The sequence below is a fragment of the Sesamum indicum genome, linkage group LG1, assembly GCF_026168435.1.
Source record: "Sesamum indicum cultivar Baizhima isolate 11 linkage group LG1, ASM2616843v1, whole genome shotgun sequence".
NCBI lineage: Eukaryota > Viridiplantae > Streptophyta > Magnoliopsida > Lamiales > Pedaliaceae > Sesamum > Sesamum indicum.
The window spans coordinates 19,198,389-19,213,654 of record NC_142657.1 but is presented as its reverse complement, the minus strand read 5'-3'; the positions used below and the strand labels follow the sequence as shown (position 1 = coordinate 19,213,654).

Genomic DNA, 15,266 nt, shown 5'->3' with positions numbered 1-15,266 from the left:
ACTCCATTTTCATCTCATGTTTTTACAGTTTGCCTTTGGTGATTCTTTTCTTAGGTTTATTTTAGGGCTAAATACAATTTGTACCCCATTATTATATCATATTATATATTCGACCCCCATACTCTTAAAGAGATATCAAAAAGGCCCCTTAATATTTATGTTTTGACAATAGTTGCTTTCTTGATCCACATACCATCTACGAATTTATTTGCAATAATACTCCTTTGGTTGGTTTTATTTTTTGCTAGTTCTTGAAATATATCAAAAATGACACCAAATATGATGGCATTAGGAGTTTTAAATGGTTAAATCAACCTAAAACCACTAATATAAAAAATATTAAAATCAACTCGAGATATATACCGTCCCCTCTTTTCATATTATTTTTATATTACGAAAAAACACCGCGTAATGAACGACTATAAACACACAGGAGTTATATATTAAAGATAAGTTATATGGTTATATTTTAATTTTCTTATACGTTGTTTTCTTTATTACATTAAGACATTGTAAAAAGTGTAATTAATTATGATTTGTTCACATATAATAAAATAAAATATGAATATTTAGATAATATAGATATCACATTCATTTTATATAGTAGAAATGTGTGTTTGTCTAGTGAAAATAGCAGCATCGAGACACTAGAATACGGAACATTGCACCATCGCATGTCGAGCAGTACACACCGGTGAAGTAACTACAAGATACGTAAAACTTAGCCCCAATAAATTCTATATCGACCTTAAGTTACTATCCATAATTTCCAGACAAATTTTTCATTGATCTCTTATCTAATATATTCAATAGACCTAAATGACTTCCCACCACGTTTGGTACTCTCTTGCTCATGACGTGGCCTACCCCATAATTATATTGTAAAGGACTATTTAAAGGCATTCACATCAAGACAATAACGACAATTGTACAAATCTTACAAAAAAATTAATTTATAAACATACACACATACCCACAAAAAAAAAAAAAAAAAGAGCAACGCAAAGCATTTTTCACGTGTCCGATAAGCAAAGCGCACGGATAGGTGTTGTGTATTTGTCGGTAAAAAATAAAGAGCCACGTAATACAAAAGACAACTATTAATGCGACCTCTCAAATCATTTGAACGGAGTAAAATAGTATTTGAATGTACAAATACATCAACTGAAATAACAAAAAACCATAAGAATAATGTGGCTCATAAATAATGGCTACTGAGGTGTCGGTCCTGTTTTCTGTGAGCAATGTTATAGGGAGACGTCTCTTTCATTTGTTGGTAGACATAAGAGGACGGGGTCATATAGAGACTACAAATCAATGCAACCCCTTGAAGCTACTTCAGTTGAATAAAATACAAAAGCTTAGTTTATATTCCAAGAACACAAAACTTTTATATATATTTATGATAGAACATAAATAACTCAATTTCTCTTAATTTAAGCTAAAAGCTGCAAGTTGGTGAGAATGTGTTTGTTGCAGTTTAAGGTATTCTATAAATAAGTTTGATTTTACTCGAATTCAGCGACCTAAACGCACGACCTCGTCACAGATTGCTAACTCCTCCAAGCCCAGATTTTTGGGTTCCTGAGAATAAGACAAGAACATAAGCTCGTCGGGCACGTCCCCGACAATGACCCTCCGACGCTCAAATTAGGTTGATCGAGAGAAAAGTATGCAATTACAGAGTTCGATTTCAAATAACGTAGAATAGTTACCTATAACTGCAGCGTCTATGTCTATTTATAGAGCACAACTGGATACTGTTGACTGGGCCACGTGGTCTTATCCTGATGGCTAGCGTCCTGATTGGACGGCTGTGATTATCCGAGTCTTCAAGAGCGCAATTTGGTCCGGGTCGGGTCCCCCTCGACCCGTCCATCAAAGGAGGCACGGATCTTCTTAAAAAAGACAATAATACCCTTAATGAAGGGTGTTTTTTATATTTCCCAGCATATTTTATTAGATACACATCAAAGTTGAACTTTTTTACGATTTTTTTTTGCCATAACCATTTTTGTATATTTTGAAATCTACCCGCCTACCAAAATAGTTAAGTAAATTTATAAACGAGCTAGTCATAGTAAAACTTTTTTACCAAATACATCCATCTTAATTTTTTTCTACTTATAACTATTATTTTTAAACATTAATCACATGTCCACTTTTTTAAAAATAAATTGTGGGAAAGGCTTTGTTTACAAACACCCCCAACTGAACATGCCGGCATGTCTCATGCTTTACTCTTGCATAAAATGGATAGCCCAACTTTTGAAAGAATAAACCTAAGACACAACAATCAACTTTATGTCTCTATAGGGACGATTTGATGGTTTTGATACAAGACTTCTCTGTATGATATTTTATTTTGAATTTTGGTGTGTTTATATGTTGGATGTATGAGTGTAATAATAATTTAAAAAAAGAAATCACATTGTCAGAATTATTACAAGTCAAAAAAAGAAAAAACTTGAAAAAAGGTTACATAATGTTTGGATTCATTTTCTGAGTGTTTTGTGGAAATAGAGAGAGAAAAACAAAAATAAACAAGTGTGTATTAGAGATAATATGTACGTTTAGATTTGTTTTTGGAGATAATTTAAAATAAGTATTATATATTTAATTTTGTGTTTTGGGAGACAAAAATTACTATTCATTGTCATATCATGTCTTTGGAGATAATTTAAAATAAGTATTATATGTTTAATGTTGTATTTTGGGAGACAAAAATCACTATTCATTGTCAAATCATGCCTTTTTTATATATATTTATGTATATATATGTATATTTTTATGCTAAAACAGTTAAAAACACCTAAAATAAGGTGTTTTTGAATGATGACAAAAATTTGGTATGTTTTGACTTGTCTCGGAAATAAATTAAAAATGAAAACAAACATAGTGTTACTGTTTATGATCAATTTTTATTTAAGGTTGAATTATGTATCAGTAAAATTTAAGGTTAATTATAATCACATCCGCTCTGAAGTAGCAATAATACCAATTCTTTTTATTCTTTGATAATTATATCTGTAAAATTGTTTCGTTAAAAAACACTAATGCGCAATGAGTTGGCTATTTTGGCCTAAGTTGCAAATAAAAAAATGACCAAATATCAATTAATTAAATAGTCATTCAGTGTTCTCTGTGTCTCATGGCAATATTTATATATTTGAAGAAAAATGATATTAATTTGTAATATTATTGCGATAAATCCATAGTTAATTTCATTTGACTTTTATTATATAGCGTTTGGATCTTGCAATTGAGGTGTCAGACTCAATTTAAAGGGCAAGAATCCCATAAAATCATAAACTGAATTCAATTTTCTACTCCAAATTTTAACTTATTTTTTATTTTATTCGATATATACACACATTATGTTTTCATGTTATATTAAATGACATATAAAATATAATAGAATAGAAAACTCGATACAATACCCTCCTATCCTCCAGATTTTTTTTTAAAAAAAAAGAAAACAGGCACTACCTTCCATACTCTCTCTCTATATATATATATATACATATATATATATATATATATATCGAACTTGAATAAGCTTAATTATAAGTAAACATAGAAAAATTCTTATGTAAACCTGATTTGGCTGAAGTAAATCAATTACATTGCAAGTATGATACACTTGTCATATGATTGATCATCTTTTTTAATTATACACTGATACATAACAAGTGTATTACACTGTCATATAATTAATTTATGTTTAGCCAAACTTGGTCCGACTTAAAATTTCCCATGAACCAAAACAAACCATGCTCAAACCTAAATTTATGCTCGCAGCTTAAAAGAGTTTATTGAGAAGAAGCCTGAAATTTTCAAAAAACTCAGCTGCTTAACTGGTTTGAAGCTCTAATGCAACCAACCATATGCCATAAACAAGAAACACAATCCTGAAGAGTGTAGCTGAACACATAATCATGGTTGTATTAGCTATGAATTTCTATAGCACAAAGAATACAATATCGGTACAAGAATAGTGTACAAGTAACAACAGTTCAACGAGCATGTAAGTCCTCTGCTAGCCACAGCAACTTGGTCCCAGGCACTCGCTTACTTAGAAAGACTGTGGCTCCTAATATTCCATCATGCAATTATCGAACACAATTGCTCAGTAGCTATAGTATAATCAACTATTACGTCGTTCAACTAAAAATGGCTTGAATGTCATCAAAACTCCAATTGCTTCGATTACATTCAGGATGAAGAAAACCATTTGATCGCCTGCATCATAGGAACCATATAATTTTTGCATCAAACACAACAAGCATCTTTTATAAGGTTTTTACCCATATTGTCGCTTTTATTCAAATTAAGAGGGTGTTTGGGTGAGATCATAAACGTTGCTCAAAACATTTTATGAAATGTTTGAGTTTATAACATGTTGAAAAGTGTTTAGTACATTTTTAAGAGAAAGAACTTATTTGATCAAAAAATAAGAAGTTAGGAGTTTATAAACTCCTTTAGAAAAAGCAAGAGTCCCTAATTTATTTTTAAGATATTAACAAACTGTTTCAAATTTAATTATATTAATTACAAAACTGTCATTATTTTTTTCCTATGCTTTTGGTACATTTTTCAGAAGTCATCAAATGAATTTCTTTCAAAATGTGATGAACCAACGTTAATATGTAATCCTAGAAGAAAGGATTATTCATAAATCATATAGAACAAGGTCATGAAATTCGAGACTTTAAGATTTTATTAAGTAGAAATTATGCACCAAGGCATCACAAGTGAAATGGAACCTGGAAGGAAATCAGCATGCTGGCGTTTCTGAGCCCAAGAAAATCTGCATGAATTGATATGAACGGTGACTATACTTAGCAGGAGAAGAGAATGATGAAGTTTCATGTCACGTTTATATATAAACAGGGGCTAGCATGCATGCCCCTTGTCATATGCATAATTTGCTTGCTATGTGGAGTGCGATTTGGACAGTAACAACAAAATTACATGATTAAAACCATGAACATCTTTGGCATGTGGGTTATTTGATAACTGGTTATCACCAGAAATTGAAGAAACAGTAGTTTCGGTTGAACATAGCTTAGAAGGTTGAAAGATCAAATTAGAAACCCAACAGTTACTCACAGTGCTCCTCCCCCTGCTGGACCAGCAGCTTTGAAAAGTGACATGAAAAGCATGGCGATACCGTTGGCAGCTCCTCTCTGGTGTTGGTCCTGTGTTCAAGAAATCTAATTTAGGCATGTTGTATGGATGCATAATAGCTTAAAGGAAGGCAAATACTTACCACAGCTCTATTTTGCAATATGAACAGGCCCGTAACAATGGAGATCTGATGAAAATGAAACTAGGTTAGTAGCTATGAAATTTAAATTAGCAAACAAGAATGGTCATTGGAATTCATGGTTCCATACAAGGCAAGTAGAGAACCATGTGGAGAAAGCTCATGCTAACAAGTACTGGAAAATATGCTCTATTCTACAAGAACTTCAAGTAGATTACGTGCTCATACCATCTGTACTTCCCAGCAGTAAGTATTTTAACGGATTGAGTACTCGTGTTCCAAGTCTAGAATTAAGAAAGTTTGGAAATCAGCATGTTTTTTACTTCTGAATTATGGTGTTTTTATGTAATTTACATGCACTGCGATGCTATCTACTTGACAGGATGCAAAAAGAATTTCCATATTAGAAGCCAAAACACGGACCAACTATTTTCATATAATCATCTTTTGGTTTTTATCTAATAAGACAATTTTATTCATGGGCATATCTCATTAACCCCATCTTTGTGCAGATACGTGTCTCCAGCAACTACCAGCCTCAATAAAGGAATATGTTAAACCTACTCAGCAGAAACTCAGGTGTCCAAGGTGGAATTATTAACAGTCCATGAAAGTACTACAAGTTTAAGAACTAAACCTACAATTTGGGGTTTCTGATGACATATAGAAGAGCAAAAAATTGGAACCATATGGAGCAGAATATGACAATAGTGGAACAATTTTGATGTTTCTAGCTGTAATTTTACATGCATTGAGTATACTTATGCAAAGTTTACTGTCTTATGAACCACCAAGAACATGACAAGGATAATTCTATTTCACTTTCATCAAAGAAAATCATTTAAACAACAATGCCCATGAATCAATGGCGACCAAACTATTTGATTATGATAAAATGTAACTCAGAGATACAACATTCTCCAATACGGCTGCATAATTTATCTAAACTAACTGTAATAAAAGTGTTACTTACAGAAAACACGTTTTTCAGTAGAGATGCACAATTGAGCATTATGGACAGTGTGATCCCAGATAGCATGGCTATGTAGTGATAACTGGTTAACAGAGGAATTGAAATGATCTGCATTCACAGAGTTTCTTTGAGTAAATAGATTGGTAATCACCATTCCAGTACCATATCTCAAGTTTCAAGTGCTTACTCCTAAAATTCGTGAAAGCCTGATAGGACCCATGATTTTCTCCACAAGTGGATATAAAGAAGATTGAAAAATTAATAGACCAACACCTGAAATTTGAGCAAGCCGTCAGCAAACCATAGATACACTAGATACCGTACTAGAATATGGAGAAACATAACCATCAGATGGTCTTTCATCTTGTTTGGACACAAACAGTGAGGGGAAAAATAGAAATGCCAAGATAAGCAAAGGTTGTCCTTTTCTTTCCTCAGACAGATGACTCGCTTGTTTCAGTACTGTTAAGTAGTCTGGCTGCCTGAGTGATAAGCACTGCTAAACCTAAATTCAGTGCTAGTGCACTTGAAAGATCATTCTGAGATGTGCTTATGGGGATATCCTTATAGATGGCTGGCTATAACTTAATAAATGAGCAACACAGTCAAATCTCTGTCATCTAATGACTACATCTCCTGCTAATGGCTATTATAGTGCTGCGTTTATCCGCAAGCCAGAATTGAATCAGAGAGCCCTAAACAGTCAGAAAAGGTTTTTATCTGTTTTTTAATCATTTCATTTATAATGTACATCTATTAAGCTACATTCTTGTTTTTGTTTCAAATAGGTGACATGATATAGATATTGAAGTTTTTCCAGTCAAATATTTCAATAACAATCACCATTCATAGACACAGACATTTAATTGGAAGAGGTATAGAACGGAAAACTTCCATGTTTTTGTGCATTCCAAAGGTTTGCCTTGTGAATCTTTCAGTTCAAGCACCATGAGTAAACTCTTAAGTCGAATGTTTTGTCCAATAGTAAAAGGAGGGAGCCACAACTTTTACTGTATGGTTATTATATCATCTGATAGGCACCGCCAACTGTCCTTATTCTCATTTAAAAGTTGGATTAGCAACACAAGTTCCTTTCAACAAGAGCAGCATCAATGGATCCTATTCCTCCTCCTTCCTAAAATACCTTTAACTTAAAAGAACAAAGAGTAGAGAGAGGTTAGGAATGTGCAGAACCTATACCTGAGATTACAAGGACTGTTCCAACATCTTCGGTTGTATAACTTAAACCTCCAAGTCTCCTGGGGCTCTCGGCCCATAACGAGAATATCTGTTGAAGTAAAAAGTTTAACAGTGTGATCAACTTCAGCAAATAAGGTCAACTTAAAGTTGAAATTTTGTATGTTTTGTTCTTCATATTCCCACTTATTATCAGTAAAGACTGGAATTACATCCAAAGTGAAAGCAACAAGAAAGACTAAACAAAAGACATTCTTCAGCTGTAGCTCTATTGTGATGGTGCAATTTACCAGGAAACAAAATCCCATCTCAAACTATTGTGCTATGTCGTAATATTTATAGCGTAAGTAACAGTAAGATTGGTATTACAGAAGAAGGGATCAAGCGAGCCACGCCTAAATGAATATAGACACTACTTGAACTTAAAGAAGGTTAAAGAACTGCTGCCTAATCAAGCACAAAAATGAGTATATGACTTCTCTACCTGAAATAGAAGGAATTTATATTAACAATAGAAAAAGAATTGCAGAAAATAATTCACACATATTGTCAGGAAAAATATTGCCATTCAGTTTTAGCTTAAAGTCAGTTTTCACAGCCATGCACCAGGGAATATATCTAACAAAGATTGCTGAACCATGGTTATCTTGAGAAAGATCAACTGTACTGACTTACAAGATAAATCAATGTTTTGTCCAAGAGCAATTAGGAACTTCGAGCATTGTTCAATGTTAAATACTAGACCATGATATCTCACCTCTGTGTAAGCCATATCATGAAGGGAGAAAACACAATATACAATGATGGATGACATGAGGGGCCAGTTCTTAAAGAGGCTTTGTTTAGAAGTAGTTTCTCGTCGTTCCTCTATTTCCTCTTTTTCACTAGACCCCTGATTTGCAGATTCCAGAGCATCATAGGAATCTTGGGATGCTATCTTCTCTGAGTTGTGTGTGTGCAAGGTTTCCTGCATTTCTCAATACTTAGAAGAGGCCAACAAGGAATAATTCAGAGATATTGAAGGAATATAATCCTGGAAACATGACATAAACAAGGAAGATACACGCAATCATATTATTATTATTTTAATGCAACCACATAAGTGCATTTTCTAATTTATAGGAGTGCCTACCAAAATTCTTAACAACTGAGTTTGTTAATCACAATTAGACCCTCCCACCAGCCTCCACGGCTCCTGCCTGCCAACTAGGCAATCAGTTGCTGCCGAACAACAAGATTACAAAGTATATCATTAAACTACCAGTCTGAAGCCACTAATAAATGTCATATACAGCCCCTTCGACCTCCGTGGGTTGCTACTCCTTGGTCGGCCTCCAGGGGGTATTGTCAAACGGCGAAGCCTTAGTTCCCCTCTCTTGCTCCCTTTTATCTTGTTGCATTTACGTATGTGACTACAGGAACTTTAGAGATGCCATATTTTTGTCATCAACTTAATCTTCAATATTCATACTTCAGAAAATGTGCAATATACTGAGTTACATTTTTATGAATAAATGCAGAACACTCTTGTATAGGCAAAGTCTAATATATACATTTTAAAACTGGAATAGGAAGAAAATGACATATCAAACAGATAAACCATGTTTATTATAGGAAACATACCGGGATCCAGAAACAAGCAACAGTCACAACCGCCGCGAAGAGTGAGATTATCAGACAGGGAAGGAAGTATGGGAACCTACAAAAGACGTGTTACAAATCACAATACCAGATTTTGAAGATAATTATGTGAAAAAAGGTAGGAGAAAGAGTAAAAGTACCTTGCCAAGAAAGAATCTGATGCAAATATTCCAGGAAACTTCTCTGCAGGCTTAGTTCAAACAATATAAATGAGAAAAGGATAAAGAAATGCTAAACTGAATATAGAGGAAAACATATACAGGCAAGTCCTACTGGTAGTTCCTGTTAAAATCAATCCTCTGGAAACTTCAAGCACACACTTACTTCCACTTCTAAGCTCAGTTAATTAACAAAAATAAGAATAATAAACAACTTAACTGAAAAAAGAAAATTGACAGAATAGGCACATCAAACAACATAGAATTCTTTTTCTTTTATGCAAATTGCACATATAAGACAAACTTTCCACCTTTGTTACTCTGTTTCTGACAAAATATAAGACAAACTGATCTTATATTCTCTGAAAATACATGATGGATGTGTAAGCAAGTCTATAGTATATAAGAGTATAAATGATTGCAAGCACTAGTACATACTTCATCTCATCAACAAAAACAAATTTTGGATGGTACAAATTTTCTTGGTTCTGAAGATATCTTTTGAAATATTTAGTAGGACTTAGTTACTCTGTAAAGCAAGGCAAGATACTATACTTTGTCTCACATATTGGATCATCTGCAGTACACTCATGAAGAAAATGCAAACAAAAAATTGACAAGAGAAAAGTTGCAAGTGTCAATTCCTTAGTCTGGACTTCAAACCCCTCTGGCCCTATCCTTCAGACCTCGGAAATATAATGAATAACGGTGTACAAAATAAGATGTCTCTCATAGTACTGGACACCTCTTAATAAGTACAACAAACTAAATAGGAGGTGGAAGTCATGTAGCAATAAAGAATGTTGGATGAGATTTGTTGGACTCCTACAGCTTCTCTGTTGGTACTTTGTCAACCATAATTACCAAGCATGTTTGACAAGTCCTTTCGGAAACTAACAAGCTTCGACAGGGGGTTAAAAAATATGGAGGTATAATAAGATCACTATTAGAACTACTACTTCTTGATTTTGTGGTTTTGAATTTCTTAGAATTTTCAGTTGCCCACTTGCCGATATATTCTCTGAACAGAATATAGCAACTTCTCGCCTGCTGCGTATAAAATAGAGCAGAGAAAAAGCTGCATCAGTGAAGCTGGATTTACTTGGGCCCCTTGGCGTCATCAGTATTATTTATCAATTCAAGATGACTGTAAAATTGACAAATTATCATCTCTCCCTCTGCCATTCCAACATGACAATAGGAAAAATCCAAGAAGATACATGCACATATGATATGTACCTGAGCAAGAAAGCCTCCTAAAGCTGGTCCAATAATTAGTCCTGCACCCCAAGCTGTACTAACCTGAAAACATATACAAATTTGAATACTCAGAAATTGCTATTTAAATAATTTCTACAAACGTAAGACATCCTTTATGAGGAATCTAAGAAATTAGAGAGTTTACTGTTGCAACACTCTCTCCAACAGATAGAAGAGCATTTCTCTGAATGAATTTGAGACTGTGTACAGATGGATCCATTGCCATCAAACTTCGTGGCTTGGCTCCATATAGGCAAAAAAATAGTCCAGAAGTTTTAACTAGTGGGATATATGAACATGGTTTATTGCAACTATCTAGTTCATTACAAATCTTAGTGATGACTACTGAGACTGATCACCTTGTTCGTGCACAATCTAAATTCATGCATACTTTTGGTTGTACTTCCAATAATTATTCTTCCTTAATCCAGTATCCCTTAGTTGATCCCTTAATAAAGTACTTTTTTATCAGTTATAAAGAACATACATAATAAAAACTTAAAGAAGATAATTAATAAAATAACTGCTTACCGCCGACAATGCCAAAGACTGGTACTCATCACGAACTGTTTCACATGCATATGCCTGGTCAGGGAGTAAAGCTAAATCATAATATGCCACTTCCTTAACAGAACTGCACTAAAGAACTTATTTAATATTGCCGCAATGTGGTTACATCAGAAAAAGAATACCTTTATTGGTCCGAGTAGACCATTCAAACTTCCAAGAAGAAACCTTGTTGTGATGGCCATCCAAAAGTTTATACTAAGTCCAAATAGGGTGTTGAAAACAACACTGTAAATGCATAACCGCCCACTTATTAGGATGTCTGGATTGAACATGTATTGAAAGCAAAGTACCAAAAGAGCAACTGATCACTGACACTGTGGCACAGCCTATAATTATTACAGGTTTTCGACCATATCTGTCAGCAATGACTCCCCACAGCATAGATGTCAAAGCTCTTCCAAGCATATAGGAGGACCCTTCATGAGTTGAAATTTATTAAGTCTTATCAGAGTGCAATGAGACATTAGGCAGTGAAACTAATCAACTATATTGAAAAAATGAAAACAAGTTAGCCTACCTATAAAACCAGCATAATAACCAATATCTTCCTCTCTTTTTGCAATGCCAAAATCCCTTATCTGCAACAAAAATGTCAATGTTATATAAAAACAGAAAAAAGGAAGCATAAGTTACGTGAAGAATCCCCTCCTTTTGCCATGAGCATGTCAGCAATATCTCATCTTAAGTATATAAAATTTTGATCTATTGAATTAGTTAACATTGCCTTCGAGAAAGGTACAAAATGTGGTAACTGTACATCTTAAATTATTGTATACATTTAATAAGTTCCCATTACCAGAAATAGAATGGAAATTTAGGGTTTACTTTTTGCATGATATTTTATCATATATATTATGGATTGTAGTAAAGCGCTTCTGCAGAAAGATATTTACATTGCTTAAGATGCTCATCCCTTGTATCATATTAGCGCATCATTCTTGGATTGAATCTAGACTGGTAAAAACTCGTTTCCTGATGTAATGTGCCTATAGTGAATCTTTATGCATGAAAAAGATAGCGCCACTTTGCAATTGATACATGGGACTTAAGATGTTTTACTCTCACTTCTACAAGATCAGGTTGGATAGGTTCCGTACTAATCATGGTAATGATAAACAAGACTTCAAATGCCAAACTCAGAGTATGTTACTTTGTCTGGTTATCAAATTTAAATTGGAGTGCCAAAAACCAGCACTTGTGACCTTTTGGTGATAACCAGAACTTTGAGTGGCAAAGTGATAAGGATGCATAAAACTGGATAAAAGCATGACAAACTCCATAAAATATGGAAAGACTTCTAATAGACGCTAATTTGTTTTTATTTCACCAATTTTGCAGTCATAATGGTATTCTTATTGTCACTTTATTGGAGCACTTCCCCACCCAATATTTTTCTCGGGTGACCCAGAGGTTTCTTGATCAGAGATTAACAGAAGATTTGAGCTTCCTTTTGGTATCGGGACAATTTAGTCTGGAAAAAAGGTACATTATACTGTTAATTATTCTTTGAGCTACATACAAGAGAAATTTACATATTAAGAAAAAGAAAAGAAAAAAAGGATATAAGAACACCAAAGACCATAACCAGATTGGCCTCATAGGAAACTTTGCAGTAAAAGCCAGAGTCTGCAAAGCGGCTCTTTATAGAATTAGGAACGGCAGAACAGTTTCTAGATTTCATTTTGTTCTTAATCTCAAGGGAAATAATACATTTGAACTGTTACGTTATAGATTAGTGGCACAAGGGAGATGAGTAGTTAACAACATTATTTTCAAATTGTCATGTATAGAAGAGAACAAATTCCATCTTCAACATCTTCAGTGTCACATATCTCAAAAAAATAGGTGGGTAGTAAAGCTGTTTCTAATAAAGAGAGAATTAAAGATTTAAGTACTTACCATGAAATAAAGGAATGGGAAGAGTGATGATATTGTCAGAGCTGCAGATGCGAAGGAATAGAAGACAGAAAAAGCTTTATCAATGAATGAAAAAATAATAAGATCAATCCAAATGAAGATATCAAATGTCTGCAGTTGAAGTATAACAAGATACCGAGACCACCAAAAAAGTGGATGATATTGCAGTCACTCGTGACCAAAGATTTACATGGATAATAATAAAATAAAAAAAAACAACGAACGCACGATGATTGATGCTAAGTTTATCTTGTACTCGATAAATGCATATGGAAATGTAATATCATTTGAAGACCGAACTTTTACAATTTCAATCAAACATTTAGAAACTCATATGGGCCGTAGCAAACCATGCAAATATTCCCCCTCAAACTGTGAATTGAGAAAAGGAAACCGACATATTGACAAGGAAAATTGTAAGAGAACAGGCCCTGAAGTCGGCAGTACACTTAGCAACAAGTTCTAGATTCTCATGGTTAACACAGAGAAGAGCATATGATGAGTGCATGATCTTATAGTTCTTTCTACGCAGAAAACAAAAAATTTAGAAACTAACTAAAATCTTTTATTCCAAAAGAAATACTTTGCAGGTAAGTTTCACTTTCCAGACAGTCCTCTTAAGTTCTTTAGATAACAGTTGTATAATCCATTTCTAAAACACTCAACACAATCACCTCATATATATTCCTATATACACTTCAATCTTCTTCAAATCCAGTTAAATTTTCACAGTTCTCACTCCATAAATCTCCCACCTCTGGTACACGTTAACAAACAGCATGTGTGCATATGCATGTTCACCCAACCAATCAAACCCATAAAAAAACGTGAAATGAAGCCAAACAACAGATACCAGCTTCCATGAATCCATCAAAAAAAACCCCACAAAACTTCTCAAACATTTAGATTCTTCTATTTTTTCCTTTTCACGAAAAGACGAACATCAAACTTGATTACCTGTGGATAGCACAATAACCCATACAACGAGAACTTGCTTGATGGGCATTCCTCTTTGCGTTTGTTTCAGCTGATCAACTTCACATCCAGGGCACCCCTCAACGTAGTAATCCTTCCGCAACAAGCTCTCCACATGCTCCTGCCCTTCCGCCATCTCTCTCTCTCTCTCTCCCCTGGTTTTCCCTCTCCACACTCTCGAATGGGGAACACCTATTTATTTCCAGCTGTTTCATGGACAGAATTAAATGCATGGAAAAATAGTTAATTACAACAGGTCCAAATTTTCGATCCCATGTATTCAGAAATTCATTCCATGATAAATATAACATACTTTTCGTATCATACTATGATTCATGTCTCATTTAAATAAATAATATATCATCTAATCACACTTATTCCCTAATTTCTTTAATTCGAACAAACTTAATTTAAATTATAATTTTTTCCACATGTTATATTAATTCGACAATACTATAGTTGATCCATAAATTTACTTAAAACCATCTATTCAAAATTATTAATCACAGTATATAAAGAAATACTCAATCAATACATCAATATACTACAAACAATAAAAAATAAATTACAATCACTCTCGATTCAACCAATAAATCAATGTTGACTGTAAATAAATTATAATAACCTATATAAAGTGAAACAAATACTGACACATCCTGTGAGACTCGATCATAAACTCAAACTTGTTCATGGGACCTCGGTTATTGGGCTAAGACATCATTGGTACTTAATTACCTTACAAACTCTTAAATAATGCGGCATGTTAATTATTAAATAATCCATATTTATAAATCATATATGCTTACGATTGAAGCATACTCGGTGCGTGTCCATAGTTTTATTATCATTATTATTATTATTATTATTATTATGAATTGATGAGAAAGATAAGATAAATGAACAATCGTGAAAAATAAATTAAATTTCAATATAAATATAAATTAATTAATTTAAGAGTTGGTTGTTTAAAAAATAAATAATAAATATATTCAAACCATATAATTAATTTATATCTTGTCAACCAAAATTAGTTATTACAGGATTTTACCTTTAAGACATATATTTGTTAGCATAAATATATGACTAAATGCAAAAAAAAAAAAAGTTAATAAAAAAATTTGTAAAAATACTAATAGGCCAAAAATAATAAATAAAAAAATAAAGACAACGCAATCCCCTGATTAAAAAACAGAGGCATCTTGACTCCTTGACCATGGAGGCAATCAACTTAGTTTCAATCGTCATCTATTATAATTATATTATAATTTCAATCGTCATCTATTAATATACATCAAATATCGATATT

General features: G+C 33.3%; 1 protein-coding gene across 1 annotated transcript; it reads right to left on the bottom strand.

The window, feature by feature from the left end:
- Positions 1-3,925: 3,925 nt before the first annotated feature.
- On the bottom strand, positions 3,926-14,242 carry LOC105167925 (protein ZINC INDUCED FACILITATOR 1). The gene is made up of 17 exons (XM_011087809.3): positions 13,943-14,242; positions 12,968-13,008; positions 11,586-11,646; positions 11,382-11,484; positions 11,191-11,293; positions 11,030-11,083; positions 10,478-10,540; positions 9,221-9,270; positions 9,063-9,138; positions 8,197-8,406; positions 7,443-7,530; positions 6,430-6,515; positions 6,243-6,350; positions 5,273-5,317; positions 5,113-5,201; positions 4,767-4,810; positions 3,926-4,242 (listed from the first exon to the last, which is right to left on the bottom strand). Exons 1-17 carry the CDS (start codon positions 14,094-14,096, stop codon positions 4,148-4,150), a joined length of 1,470 nt encoding a protein of 489 aa, XP_011086111.1. The 5' UTR covers positions 14,097-14,242; the 3' UTR covers positions 3,926-4,147.
- Between the last annotated feature and the right edge of the window lie 1,024 nt (positions 14,243-15,266).

Coding starts and splice junctions, on each gene's coding strand:
- LOC105167925 (XM_011087809.3), bottom strand. CDS start 14,096: ATGGCGGAAGGGCAGGAGCATGTGGAGAGCTTGTTGCGGAAGGATTAC. Junction 11,485..11,585: donor TTATTATGCTGGTTTTATAG/GTAGGCTAACTT, acceptor CAACTCATGAAG/GGTCCTCCTATATGCTTGGA. Junction 7,531..8,196: donor ATGATATGGCTTACACAGAG/GTGAGATATCAT, acceptor TTACTTCAACAG/ATATTCTCGTTATGGGCCGA.